The sequence below is a fragment of the Notamacropus eugenii genome, chromosome 4 (genome assembly GCF_028372415.1).
Source record: "Notamacropus eugenii isolate mMacEug1 chromosome 4, mMacEug1.pri_v2, whole genome shotgun sequence".
Taxonomy (NCBI): domain Eukaryota; kingdom Metazoa; phylum Chordata; class Mammalia; order Diprotodontia; family Macropodidae; genus Notamacropus; species Notamacropus eugenii.
In genome coordinates this window covers 91,845,330-91,860,404 of record NC_092875.1, presented here as the reverse complement: position 1 = coordinate 91,860,404, position 15,075 = coordinate 91,845,330, and the positions used below count along the sequence as shown (strand labels likewise).

The following is a 15,075-nucleotide window of genomic DNA, read 5'->3' as shown; positions in this document are numbered from 1 at the left end:
TCTCTGAGTAAGAAATCAGTGGCAGTAATGAAAAGCAGATTATAGGCAGGCCAAGGAAGACAGGGTGGTCTGGACAAGAAAAGCACTGCTCCCAGGATCTCAGAGTCACTGAGTGAGTTAGCCTTCTCTCAGATATTTCCAGGACAATCACAGCCAGCTCAACTGTTAACTGTCCTCCTTTTCTTCCAACCCTGATATTTTGTGTTCCACATCCTAACGCTTCTTTGCAGCTCTGACATCTTATGTTCTAAGGTCTCCATCTTCTCTACATGCTATGTTTTATGAGTTCTCAGAAACTTTTTTTAATCAGTTAATTCTTCCACTTAATCTGTGTCAGGAAAGACAGAATGCTCCTTTATCCAAATGCCAGATGACAGAAGGGAGCTGCAGTAGCAATATGATGACCCCACTGTACAAGCACCTTCCTTTCATGTATGTGAAGATGGATAAAAAAGTGAATGGCTGGAAGATGCAAATGAACAAATACTAGAGATGAAGGTTGTTGTGAAATAGATGTCATTTATGGGCTGCTCAACCTAAGGGAAGAGTACACTGATGGCCTCAGGTGTGGCTACAGATGTTTGATACTGTTCAGTCATTTCAGTTGCGTCTGACTTTTTGTGACCCCATTTTGGGAGATTTTCTTGGCAAAGATACTGGAACAGTTTGCCATTTCATTCTCCAGCTCATTTTACAAATGATGAAACTGAGGCAAAGTGTTAAGTGATTTGCCCAAGGTCACACAGTTAGTAAGTGTCTGAGGCCAGATTTGAACTCAGATCTCCTGGATTCCAGGCTTGGTGCTCTATTCACTGCATCACCTAGCACCTATATAGATGCTTAGATGGGTTCCATTTATTCACCTATGTTCTCCTTCCTCTTATATCTTCCCCATCAAAAGCAAATTAATCCTGTTATGAATCATTTGGAGACTAGGGATCTAGGATCTAGGGATCATCTGTGACTGGAGTCAGAAGCTTACTCAGTCTGATTAGGGTTAGGTCTGTTGAGAAGGGCTCAGACTGCAACAATGGTTATATGGAACAATTCATCTGTCCAAAGACTTGTACATTATGCTCTGAAGAGTAACTCTGATCCCTGTCTTTCCAGAATTTCATCAGAGAACAAGAGAAGCAGAGAAAATGAAAGAATTTTAGTTATAAGGGTCCTTGGCTGATAATATACTCTAACTCATACACACCCAATGAGTCTCCACTACAACATACCCAATAAGGAATCATTCAGCCTCTTCTCAAAGCACTCTGATGAGGGAGAGCCTACTCCCACTCCTTGCATTAAACTTAAATTGATCTCTTTGAACTTCCACTCATTTCTCTTGATTCTACCCCTTGAGATCAACCAGAACAAATCTATTCCCTCTTCCACATCAAAACTTTTAAATTATTTGACAGTTATTACATATGAGTTATCACCTCCAGGCTAAACATCTCCAGTTCCTTCAATGAATTTCCATGTGCTTTGGACTCAAAGACCTCCACTATCCTGATTGCTCTTCCTTTAGAAAGTTTCCATTTTATATGCATATATATATTATATATATACATAACACACACATACATATATGTATACATATACACACATATACATACATATATACACATAAATATATGTAGTGTAGATACATAGATAGATAGATAAGAGATATATATAGCCTTAAACTGTAGTAGTCAGAAATGAATCTAACATCTAATCTAGATTAATCTAGATCCAGTTTAACCAGGGCAGTAAATAATTGGACTATCACCTCCTTGTTTTAGAAGTTATGCCTATCTTAAAGCAAACCATGATGGCATTAGGCTTAACATTTAGGTTTTGGTTTGTTTTGGGTTTCTTTTTTTTGGCTGTCATGGCCCTGTTAACTCATATTGAGTTCACAGCTCACTAAAACCACTAGATTTTTTTTAAGACAATGTAATGTGACTCCCCCATATTGTACTTGTGAGGTCAACTTTTGGAACCCAAGCATAACATTTTACACTTTGGTTAAGAAGACAAAATTCACACACATGAAAAGATCAGAGAACAAGACAGAATATAATATAGAATCAAATCAATCCTGTGGTACAAAATATAAGAGCTGTAGGACTCAGAGCAGAAAGCAAATTAGTATGGTTTGGAGTAGTCATGAGCAGCATCCTAGAGGAGGTAGTGAGTGAGCTGGTCCTTGAAGGATAACTCGCATTTTCATTGGTGGAAAGAAGGGAAAAGACACATTCCAGGTGAGGCAGCTTGGGGGAAAAATACAAATAAAGGTTTATGTGTACAATGGAGATAGCACAGTGGGCAAAGAAGACATGGTAGAATAGGGAGAAGAAATAGATGTGTGTGGAATGAAGAACTTCTAGCATTAATAATGTAAAGTCCAAATCGCAGGGCCAATTCTCATCCATGCGTTTTAGACGGGCAGGTTGGGAGTTCTTGACGGGATAAATTTGCATTGGGTTGATATATGAATGTTTCTGAAAATTGCCCAAGGCTTCCCAAAGTCTCCTCTTCACCTAAGGACTCAGCCTCAACATCATCTCAAGTCAGACTTACACCGTACTTGTCTCATCTCTACCTTACAATAGTTGTAATTGTTCTGGATTTGTTGTGACATTGTGTGTCCGAGCCCATCAAATCTGGCAGACCTGTTGTAATCTGCAACATCAATCTTCTGACTGCGGTGGTAAGTTAGGATGCATAGACTCCAATCAGATAAGACTGCTTTTCAAAGAAAGGCAGGAATTCCAGACACCTGCATGTTTGACTGTCAGTGGGCCAATAAAAGTTTAGGTTTAAATGTCACTGGAGAGAGGAAGCTGACTTAGACCAACAGCAGTCATTATGGCTCCTTCCTGATTCTTTCGGTTTGCTCACTCCAACAGATCCCTCAGACAAACACACTATGACTGCTTTCCTCCTTACCCCTAGCAATGAAACTGAGAAAAACCCAATACTGAGGGGAAATAAAGAAGTAAACCTGCTGCCTTAGGTCCATTGGTTCCATAGCTTAATTTCCATTAGTTTCCAAACATGGGGGTCTAATAATACAGATATAATAGAACTACCATGCAACTTTTATGTGTTTCTTATGGTGATGGTGACAGTGGCCATGATAGCGATGGTGATAGTGAAGTTGGGGGCAACTTCGATGTCTATGTCGGTGAGCATGACAGGAAAGCTGCTGTCGGTGTTGATGGAGATGATGATGTCTATGATGGGGATATGGTTGCTGGTGATGTTGATGGTGGTGATGACATCTTTGATGGGGATGGTGGTGCTGATGATGGCAGTGCTTATGCTTAGTTTGTTGTGATGGTGATTGTGGTGCTGATGATGATGGCTGTGATGGGGGTGACGGTGTTGACGACAATATTGACCGTGGAGGTGTTGATAGTGAGAGGAAAGATTGTACACGTGATACTGTTAATGATGAGGAAGAGGGTAATAACTTCTGTGACTCTGATGTTGGGTATGGTAAGGAGAAAGATTGTGGTGGTGGTGGCAGTGGTGATGGTGGTGGTGGTGATAATGATAAAGAGGATGATGATGGTGATGCTTGTAATAGTGATACTTTTGATGTCTGTAATGGTGAAGATATTGATGGTGGGAGAGAAGGGGGGGAAGATGGAGATGGGGGACATGATAGGAATAAAGAGGGTGACGCTATGTAGAAAGATGGCCATGGGGATAAAGCTGGTAATGATGGAGACATAGATGGGGATGGTGGGGGTGAAGAGGGGAATGGTGAAGGGGTTGATGGAAATGAGGATAATGATAGGGTTAGTGGAAGTGAAGATGGTGATGGGGTTAATGGAGGTGAAGATGGGGATGGTGGGGGTAAAGATCGGGATGGTGGGTATGAAGAAGGTAATTGTGAGGGGGTTGAAGGTGAAGGTGGGGGTGGTAAGGGGGTTGATGGAGGGGAAGATGGGCATGGTGGGGGTAAAGATCGGGATGGTGGGTATGAAGAAGGTAATTGTGAGGGGGTTGAAGGTGAAGGTGGGGGTGATAAGGGGGTTGATGGAGGGGAAGATGGGGATGGTGGGGGTAAAGAGGGTGATAGTGATGGGGTTAATGGAAATGAAGATGGTGATGGGGTTGATAGAGGTGAAGATGGGGATAGTGGGGGTGAAAAGGGGGATAAGGGTGATGGAGATGCTGGAAGTGGAGTTGGGGATGGCAGAGGTGAAAGGGATGATAGGCGTAGAAATGAGGATGATAGGGTCGATGATGGGGGTGAAGATGGGGATGGTGGTATGGGTGATTGCACAGGTGAAGATGGTGATATGGGTGAATGTGTTGGAGTAAAAGAAAATGTTGATGGGGATGATGAGTTTAGTAGCAGATGTGATGGTGACAGTAATGATGACAGTGATGTTTGTGATACAGACGATAGTGATAACGCTGTTGCTGCTGCTGAATATGGTAATGGGCATAGTGATGATGATGGTGACTGATAAACCAGTTGGGAAGGAAAAGTACATCGTGGGATCCGAGAATCCTGGAAACACTTTGACCTCTTCCTGTTTTTCCAGGTGTTAATCATTACTTCAGTAAGCTGTGGGGTCAATGCCTGGCCCTCTTTCTCTATCTGCTGATATGCTATTCAGTGTCCACTTCTGGTACCAACAAAGGGGTCTTACACTTCACCTGTCTTCAATGTCATCATGGGTCCTGTACCAGAGAAGGAGATAATTACCACTTTGCCCTATCCCTGAGACCCAACCAGCTCTCTTCCCCTTCTAGAGATGGTCGATGTCCTCATCAATCTGTCTGTTTGTTTCAATATTAGTCTTTGTATCAGTTTCTCTGTATCAGTCTTTGTACCCTAGTCAGTCTTTATGTTTCTGTCCCTCTAAGTTCCCAACCTGTGTATAAATCTCTATGCTTCTCTCTGTCTTTCCATTTATCTTGGTATCTGCTTCAATTTCTGTCTCTGACTCCATCTCCGTATCTTAGCCTGATTTTTTCATTTTTCAATATGCTTTTGGTCCATTTCTCTAGAAGTTTCTATCATTTCTTCTTCCCACATTCCTATTTTCCTGTTTCTGTCTTCCCTTCTTTCCTTCCTTCTTCCCTCCCTTCCTTCTTTTCCTCCCTCCATCCTTTACTTCCTCTCTCCTTCCTTCACATTTACCTTACTAAAAAAAACCCAACTCTTCCCACCTGCTTCTGCCCCACTTTTCTCTCTCTTCCACCTCTCCTAGATTCCTAGGACTGGTAAGAGTGAGGATTGATTACAAAGACCTGTCTTGAACAGTGAGGTGATCCCAAAATTGTGGTATGTTGCCAAGGGGCTCTTCTCAGTTACAACTGTGTATCTTGCCCAATGGATTTGGAGGGGACGTCCAGGATCTCTCCACTCTCTTAGTAACGGCTTCCTCTGCTACTTCAGTATCTCAGGTCTCAGGGTGCTGGACATATACTGAGCTTTGGGGCAGTGTCAGAAGTTAACTGCCTATTCCAGAATCTCTCTGCCTCTTTTAATTTTATTAGGTCAACTCTGCCCCTCCTCCACAGGCAAGAGGCACTTGGCAAACAATCAATCCCCTAGTCATTCTGATGACACCATAATTAGTATTCAAGCCACGCCTACCCCAGAGCTACAGACATCTTAGAACCCTGCCATCTCCCTTCTCCATTTCTTAGTTTAGGACAATGGTTCAAAAATTTGTGGATCTCAGGGTCCCTTCAACATTCTTTTATTGAACATTTTTTTAAGTGAATTATATCCAGTGGAGTTCTGCTAAATATTTAACAATTGGCTCTCCAGAAGAAAAAAAGTACTAGTTTTAAATTTAATCTAAATTGTTAACATTTGCTCTATCACTCTCTTAAAGTCTAGAGACAATCAACAATAAATCAAGCCCTGATTTGTAGTGTTTCCTGATTTCCCAAGTTGGAGTTGTAAATGCTCACACTGAAAATCCAACGATCCACTGTGCCAGTCTGAGCTGGCTCTGACACTTTTTATATTTAACTCATTCCAAATGAAAACATCTTAGTATTATTATGAAAATAGTTATGACTTCACAGGCCCACTGCAAAGGTACCAGAGACCCCCAAAGGACACTTGGAGAACCAAAGGCCTAGGATAACTCAGTCTTTTGTGTCTCTCTCAGCCTCTAGGCATCAAACTCACTAGTAGTAAGTGCTCTGCCTCACAGTTAAGCCAGGCTGGTATAGTCAGTAAATAAACATTTATTAAGCAATCACTAAGTGCCAGGCACTTTAGCACTGAGGATAAAAAAAGAGTCAAAAGACAGAAAGTCCTTGCCCTCAGGAGGCTTATAATCTAATGGGGGAAATATGCAAATAAATATGTACAAACAAGTTCTATAGAAGACAAATAGGAAATAACCAACAGGGAGACGGCACCAGAATGAAGAGGAGTTGGGAAAGCTTTCCTATATAAGATGGGATTTTAGCTGGGACTTGAAGGAAGCCAAGGAAACCAGGAGGTGTAGATGAGGAAGGGAGAGCATTCCAGGCATAGAAGAGAGCCAGAGAGAATTTGGAAAGAGACTAGAAGGGCTGACTGAGTGTCCTGGCTGCTTGCATATCTAAAAGTGTTACAGAAATCATTTGTTGTTTTGTTGTCAAGTGGGAAGGGCTGCTGTGGATCCAAATTCAGAAGACTTAGTGCCAGGTCACATTATTACTGTTTAACAGCCATAGGTAGTCCCTTCAACTGAACCAGTTTCCTCACTGGTAAACCTGAAAGATGCAGTGGAAGCAACTTGAAGCTAGAAAGAATGCTGGCTTTGGAGTCGGAGACCTTCGGTTGAAAACCTGGCTCTCCTAGTTATAATTTGTGTGACTGGGCAAGACACTTAACCTTTCCAGGCTTCTGTATCCTCATCTATAAAATGAAGGAGGGGGCTGTTGAATGAGATGACCTCCGAGGTCACTTCCAGATCTAAATTAATGCTCTAATTATCCAATCAAATGAGATAATATTTGTAAAGTGCTGGGTAAGGGAGCTGAGAGTCTAGTCGTCCTCTGCGTTAGACTGCAGCTGTAGTACTGTGTCAGTTCCAGGCACCATATTTCAGGAAGGACATGACCACGGTGGAATGTATTCTAGAGGACAACCAATTTGGTAAGGGGACTAGGAAGAAGACCAAACAAGTATGAGTGAATGTCTGGGGGTGAGGAGAAACGGAGTCAAAGGAGGATAAGAACACTGCCTTCTGGTCTTTGAAAGGCTATCTGTCATGTGGAATAGATTCAATCATTAAACCAACAAGCACATATTAATTACCTACTATGTGTTAGACATTGGGGATACAAAGCAAAAAAATGAAATAGTTCCTTCCCTCAGGGAGTTTACATTATATCAGATGAAATGTACACATATGAAGACAAAGCCAATGATGTCCCTGCTACAGAGAACTCCCAAATGAAAAAACTCCTACCAGTGCAGACACCTTTGCTTCAACTTATATAAAATAAATACAAATTTATTTTTTAGAGGGAGGGATTAACAGCTAGGGAGAATCAGGAAAGGCTTCACAGAGGAGGTGGGAGGTGGCACTTACATTGAGTTTTCAGGGAAACTAGCATCTGTCAGTTGATTTTACTTGTTTTGTTGTGACAAGGGAAGTTTACTGGGTAGCAACTGGGAAATATATGAAAATGTAAGATATTTGAAAAAAAGTATCAACAGAACTTATTTATTTGATTTGTTTTGTTTTTACAAAAGGTCTTATGATCCTTAGCTTACTAAGATGGCTTCTTAAGATGTCAAGGGACTTATTCAGTCATTCGTTAAAATAAATTGCCTCAAAAAATCAGTTGCATAATTAAAGGAAGACTAAGGCATGACTGGATGAATTTACATGAAATACATATGGGAGTTTTAGGAGACTGTAAGCTCAATCAGTTTAAGGCAGGAAGGTGATATGTCAGCATCCAAAGCTAATATGGCCCTTGGCTGCATAAAAAGATGTTCAGAACAAGGGATGTGAGAGTCCCTACTGTGCTCTTAAGAGTCTAGTAGAGATATGGCATAGATCCAGTTGTGGTATACTACTTGGTAGTCTCTATGGAAACCAGTCCAGATTCAGTGCTCAGGGAATGAAGGCTACCCCACAGCTACCAAGAGGACCCTACTCTGGCATCTCATTTAATTGGGTGAGACAAAGACTTCTAGATTTGAAGACCTCTTAAAAAATGGCCATTTATAGAATCATTACCTCTCAAAATGGGAAAAAAAAAACTTCAGAGATCATCTCATCAGAAACCCATTCAAGCCCATTCAAGGTTAGAATGTCTCCTATATCATTCTTGACAAAGAAGTCACTCCAGAATCTTCCAGAGCACATCTAATGATGACGAAGTCACCTCTCCCATAATGATATCTTCAATGATAAGACAGCTCTGAATATTAGGAAGTTCTTCCCTATCTCAAAGCCAAAATTTGCCTCAGTTTGGTAACCTCCCAGTTGTAGTTCTTCCCAAGGAACAAACCTGTTCAATGAGAGCTATCATGCCCCAATATTAGAGAAGAATTCTCTAGGTTAAATATCCCCCAATCTTAAAATATAACCTCATATGACCTGGACTCAGGTCCCATCTCCATCCTGGTCACTATGTTCTGGTAAGCTTCAGTTTGTAAATGTCCCTCCTAAACTAAAAGGCCCAGAATTAAGCAAAGTACACATACAATCTAAATTGGATCTGCCTTCCTCTACTCATCCTCATATGTCTCTCTCTTAGAGCCTTTATCATACTAATCACTGCAGCACAATCACCTGTGTCTATGCCTTATTTCCTCCACTAGGCTCTGAGTTCCCTGAAAGCAAGGGACCATTTCAATTTCTTCTTTGTCTTCTCCAGACTCACGCACAAAGAATGTGCTTAACAAGTCTTTGTTGACTGGAGAAATGAACATCTGGATGGATTTAGCTGAAGAGGGGGTGTGGGAAAGGAAGAAACTGAAAAGGCCCACATATCCTTTCTGTTTAAAAATGGTACCCTCCCTGAGAAAGCAGCTGACTTCTAGAAGAGTGCCTTGGTATCTGCTTTGAAGCTGCAATTCTAGACCTGCTTTTCCTAGGAATCATTTGCTGGTAATTTTGATCCTTTCTCAAGGATCAAGGTTAGAATGTCTCCTATATCATTCTTGACAAAGAAGTCACTCCAGAATCTAGCAGCTCTTAGTCCTCACTGCTAGTTAACATCCTGGAATTACTCTGCCCAGTGACCATAATTAGTCTGCAGAACGTTTCAAGAGAGTAGACACAGACAATGGTCAGGTTCTGTCCCTAAAGTGCCACTGGCAGCAAGTTCCTATCCCTTTTGGACTTCACTTTCCCCATATGTTAACTGTTTCTTTATAATGCTTTAAAAGTTCACAAAGCACTTGCCTGACAATAACCCTGTAAGGAAGAAAGAGCAAGAATTATCATCACCATTTTATAGATGGCCCAATCACTCTCTAGGTCACACAGCTAATAAGTGTCAAAGTCATGCCTCTCCCAACTTCAATTCAAGGGCTTATTCTATTATACCATGCTGCCTTCCGAAATGTAAAATGAGAAAGTGCTGGGATTAGAAGCTCAATTCCATGTGGGCGGTCTCGGGCGGGTAAAGGTGGGAACTTCTAAATCTTAGAGTTCTCACGAGGCCCCCCAGGAAACGACTGGGAATCGAGGTGAACCGAGCTATCTCGTGTATTTCCGCCTCTTCCCGTGAGAAACGTGATGGGAGAGAGCTCTCCCCGCCCTCGAGATTGTCCCGGATCTGGGCACAGCTAACAGCACGGTATTCAGATGCAAACTATGCGGCTGGAGAGCTTAAGTAGGATCAGGAAAGCCTGAAAGTTCTCTTGGGCGGAGGGGCCACGTGTGAGGACACAAGGCTCCGCTTTTCCTCTCTCCTCTCTCCCCTCCCCCTCTCTCCCCACTTATACTTCTACTTCCAATCTCTTATTGTAAGATCTTTGCCTCCTTGGGAGATTTTTCTCTCTCCCTCCTAAGGAAGAATTCCCCTGCACTTGTAACCAGACCCTGAAATAAAGCTCAACCCTTGTTCGACTCTGGAACGTCCTTTCTCTCATACGAGCATCTGGTTTGGCCAGCCGAAGACCTCCGATAGAGGTAAGGTAAGACTTGGGTAGCCCTCAGGCCTCTAGGCCTGGCAAGAAAGTTTGACTATCTCAGAGAATCAAAGTTGTAGAGCTGGAAGTGACATCAGAGGCCAACTGGTCCAAACTAAGCATTAAGCATGAGACCCTTCTACAATATCCCTGAAATATGTGGTCAACAGAACTACTACTTGAATATTTCCAGGGACAGGGAGCTTATTACCCACTGCAACTTCATGTCTCTGCCCTAGGTAGTCTTTTATATTGTGAGTTACCTATTATTACTAGAGAATTTTAATCATCAGTTTCCTTCTAACTTTCCTGCGTTGACTTATGAAGACAAACTGAGCAAACCCAATCCCGCTTTCACAATTCTTACATCTCTGAGCTCTATCTATGGTTCTTTCTAAGTAGCAGAAAAACCCTGGGTAGCTGATTTTTAGTTATCAGGTAGGACTACATCAGGCCAGTGCTAGGCACACAGTAGACACATCTAGTTAGCACATTTGAAAGCTTCATTAAGTTTTATAATAAAGTCAAATGTATTTAAAACACAGTTGGACAAGTACAGGTTGGGAGAAGAGTGGTAAATCAGTAGAGCAAAGGAAATAGATCTTTTGGTCTCAGTGAAAGATATGCTCACTTTCAGTCAGCAGGCTGGCAGGTCACTTTCCCTTTCTAAAGAAATTTCACACCTGCCTCTTCTTCCTCTTCTCTCCAGCTGCTGCCCTTACACCAGGGGGGTTCAATAGCCATGTCTGGCCTTAACTATGTTCTACCTCATCCGATAGTAAGCTTTCAAATTCTGTTCTTCCTACTTCCACAACATCTCTCACAGCTGGCCTCTTTTTTCTACTTGTATAGTCACCACCTTAGTCCACATTTTCATCAGCTCTCTCCTAAATATTTCTGATGATCTACTTGGTCTCTCCCGACTCTAATCCGTTCTCTATATAGCTGACAAAGTGATTTTCCTTAAGTAATAATAACTGTTGTTGTTCAGTCATTTCTGTCATGTCCAGCTCTTCATGACCTGATTTGGAGATTTTTAGGCAAAGATACTAGAGTGGATTGCCATTTCCTTCTCTAGCTCATTTTACAGATAAGGAAACTGAGGCAAATAGGGTTAAGTGACTTGCCCAAGGTCACAAACCTAGTAAGTGTCTGAGGCTGGATTTGAACTCAAACTAATAATAACAGTTAACATATAGTGTCTACTAACATATAGTGTCTACCATGCGCCAATCATTATGCTAAGAATGTTACAAAGTTTATCTCATTGGATTCTCACAACAACCTTGTGTGGATCTCAACTTTATACCTATCCAACTAGACTTAAAACTTTATTTATTTAGTTCTGTACCATACCGGTATCTTTCTTAGGCTCTAAGGCAAGGGCTGTGCCTTATTTCATCTTTTTAATTCCCAGACTCACACACAGGAGTTTACACAGAGTAAGAGCTTAATAAATGTTTGTGGAATTGAATTGAAATTCACTGAAATGAATAATACAACACAGGTAAGGGGGCCTTGATGGTGGACCTTGAATGGCAGGGTGAGAATGCTTGGTTTCAAGAAAACTAATCCTTGGACTGGGCTCTTCTGGGGCCTAGAAATGTCCATCTCCCCTTTATCACCTCCCCTCCCCCAATTCTCTTACAAAGTGTTGGCTCTCTGGATATAGAAAAAGGACTTCTCTCCATCTGATTTAGGGATTAAATGCTCAGCAAATTCTTCAAGGCCCCTTTCCCAGTTTAAGTATGGAAGGTAATTGCCCCAGCAACAACTGTGATTCAAATATGAATAGCTGCTAATATGCATACGGTTTTGCATTTCATTTGCATTATTTTCACTTACAGTCAAGATGCATTGAAATCCACACCCCCAGGACCCTGCTGTTTCTAACCAAGTACCATTACCCTCATCTGAAACACATACTCACCATACTGTCCTAGGCCCCATCTGAGCCCAGGGGAGAAATAAATGCTCAGTCCGGCTGAGTGGAAGGGGCAGCCCGTCCCCCAACTACCACAGCCCTGGGAGCCACAAGGCTGATGAATTCAAAGGATCAACCTTCACATCCACAAGCTCCTAAGTTTCCAAAGCCCTTTTCACAGATACTGTCTTATTTAACGCTTCTGTGACAGTCCTGAGATATAGCCCAGTGTGAGGGAAAGAATCCTAGAACCAGAGTCAACATACTGGCTTCAGTCTGGTCATTACACATGCTAATGATTTGCTCTATGGCCCTAGGCAATTCATGTCTCTACAGCAAACTTAGTGATCTTCTCTGACAAATGGGGATAATAATTCCCTGCCCTTTATTCTTCACAGGGCTGTTGTTACGATCCAATGTAAAAGTGTTTTTGATAGTTAAGGCAAGGATTATGATTCTCTATTGGACAGAAGGGGAAACTGAGGCTCAGTGATTTGTCCAAGATTTTTGAGCAAGAATGTCCCTGTATACCAGTCTCCTGGCCCAGTATCCTTTCCATTAAACTATGCAGCCTTTAAATGGAAAGTTCTAAACCAGGGACTGGCAACCCAAGGAAAGTATGACAAGATGGTTTAGGGGATGCCACCTCAACCCTATGCTCAGTGTTGGGAATCAGGGCATTCGTGCTTTCCTTCCAGCCCCCTGACATGACTTGGGATACTCACATTCCCCTGATTGCTTTAATAGCATGGACAGTCATTCCAAGACAACAAAAGGACAGGGTCTGAATCTGACACCTAACCTTTTGAAAGGAGGCAGAATGGTACACTAGAAAGAACCAGGGTCTGTGAGTCAGTAGGCCTAAATTTCAAGTCTAGGCTCTGCCACTGACTTACTCTATGACCCCCTTTAGTCCTCAGTTTCCTCATCTGTGAAATGAGAGGGTTGGTTCAATGATTTCTGATGTCTGGGCTAGATCCAATATTGTATGTCCTAAAGTGTGGCAGAATACATACAATATTGACCTTGGAGTTACATGTTCATGGGTTGGAATCCTGCCTCAGACAGTTATTAGCTGTGGGACCCTGGGCAAGTTACTTGACTTTTCAGGGTTTCAATTCCTTCATCTATAAAATGGGGATGCTGATACATGTAGTCGGTACCTACATCCCTGGATCACTGTGAGGTGACCTGGCATGGATGATTTTATCAGGCCTCACAATGATCCTGGGATATAGGTACAGACAACCTGAGAGGCTTATATAAATGGCAGTTGTCATTTATTATTTTAGATTCTATGTTTTAAGACCTGTTCTGGCTCTCCCATTCTAAACTCTAGAGTAGACGTTTCTTTTCTGCCCTGTCATTCTGTGACAATATCATTCTGACCAACACAGTCAACGAGAGCCACAGCCAGTCATTCTCAGGAGGTGACTTGCAGCCTCCTGGGTGCTTCGATGGGGCCTACTGCTCTGAGACATGTCTTAATTGGGAGCCCAGACATTCTCTTCTCTGCGTCACCATCCATCTCTCTCCATCTCTTTCCGTTCCTTCCCTCCCACTCTCCAACGTCCGCCTCCAAATGCCACTGAAACAAAATTAAAACTAACACTTTCAATAATGAGCTTTAAACGGGTTTTCCATTTTCTCTGCAATCTAGACAGGGCGGCCGGCCAAGAGGCAGCGTGCCAGCCCCCACCCCCAGTCATGAGCTGGGAGCAGCCCCACAGATCTATTCAGCTGGGTGCAGCACAGTGCTAGCTAGCTGCACCCGCTCACTGCCAGCCCCTGAGCTCCATCTCAGCCCCATCCTCTGCACCCCTCCCCATCCCCTTCTCTCCAGGACCTCCTTCCCTACCTCTGCTCACAAGAAATGATTTGCTTTGGGTTTCCATTACTTGTTGGCGCTTCAGCCTAGTGATAACTGAATCATTCTTTGACTTTGCTGGGAAGCCCTACTCCCTATGGGAATAAGGGAATGGAAGTGGTCTACAGGTGATTTGGGACAATTAACAAGCTTGAAGAAAAGCACGTCTGAAGAGAAAAGAGAAGGAGGCAAGCTGCATGGAAAAGACAGTGTATTTGTCTTCAGAAGGCCAGTGTTAGAACTGGGGGTTGGCCACTTAGCAGCCAGTCAGTCAATAAACATGAATTAAGTGCCTACTACGTGTCAGGCACCATGCTAAACACTGGGGATACAAAGAAAGCAAAAGACAGGAGATCCTGCTCTCAAGGAGCTGCCAGTCTAATGGGGGAGGCAACATGCGAGCATGATGTACAAACAAGCTACATACAGGGGATATCTGAAATACTTAATAGAAGTATCAAGGAAAGTGCTTAGAGGCAAAGGGAATTGAAGGAGGCTTCTGGTAGAAGAAGGAGTTTTTGCTGGGACTAGAAGGAAAATAGGAAGCCAGGAGGCAGAGATGAGGGGGGAGCATTCCAGGATGGGGTCAGGAGATGGAGTATGCTGTGAAAGGAGGCCGAAGTCACTGGAGCGAAGAGGACATGGAGGAGGGGAAGGAGACTGTTAAGGCAGATTATCAAGGGTTGTGAAGGCCAAACAGAGGATGTTGCACCTTTCCACAACCTAGCTCCTGTCTACTTACCTGGTTTTATTTCCCATTACTCCTTCCCCCTGTCCATTCTCCATTCCAGAAAAAGTCATCTACCTGCTGCTTGAAATCAACATTCCATCTCTAGTCTCCATGCTTTTGTACAGGCCCCTCCCCCAGGCCTTCAAAGTACTCCCTCCTCACCTCTGTCTCTCAGAATTCCTAGTTTTAGTCAAGGTTTCACTGATGTGCTACAACTCACCCCAAAACTTTCCTGATGCCCCAAGATATCAGCAAGCTTTCTCTCCTTCTCAAATTATATATATGCATGTTATATATGTATGTATGTATACACATATGTGTATATATGTATAATACATATACATATATTCATGTGTGTATATATTATATACATGCATAGACACAATAATTATGGGGCAGCCGGGTGGCACAGTGAATATCACACTAGGCCCAGAGTCAGGAAGACC

At 42.6% G+C, this 15,075-nt stretch overlaps 2 protein-coding genes across 2 annotated transcripts in view; both read right to left on the bottom strand.

Annotated features, from left to right (window-relative positions):
* Positions 1-15,075, bottom strand: part of TSNARE1 (t-SNARE domain containing 1) — a 282,756-nt gene that overhangs the window by 33,430 nt on the left and 234,251 nt on the right. The window lies entirely within an intron of this gene.
* Positions 2,037-13,791, bottom strand: LOC140500390 (uncharacterized). Its single transcript, XM_072602915.1, has 2 exons — positions 5,254-13,791; positions 2,037-4,680 (listed from the first exon to the last, which is right to left on the bottom strand). Exon 2 carries the CDS (start codon positions 4,488-4,490, stop codon positions 3,306-3,308), a length of 1,185 nt encoding a protein of 394 aa, XP_072459016.1. The 5' UTR covers positions 4,491-4,680; positions 5,254-13,791; the 3' UTR covers positions 2,037-3,305.

What these genes read in the sequence shown, in the direction of transcription:
- LOC140500390 (XM_072602915.1), bottom strand. Translation starts at nt 4,490, where the DNA reads ATGTACTTTTCCTTCCCAACTGGTTTATCAGTCACCATCATCATCACT.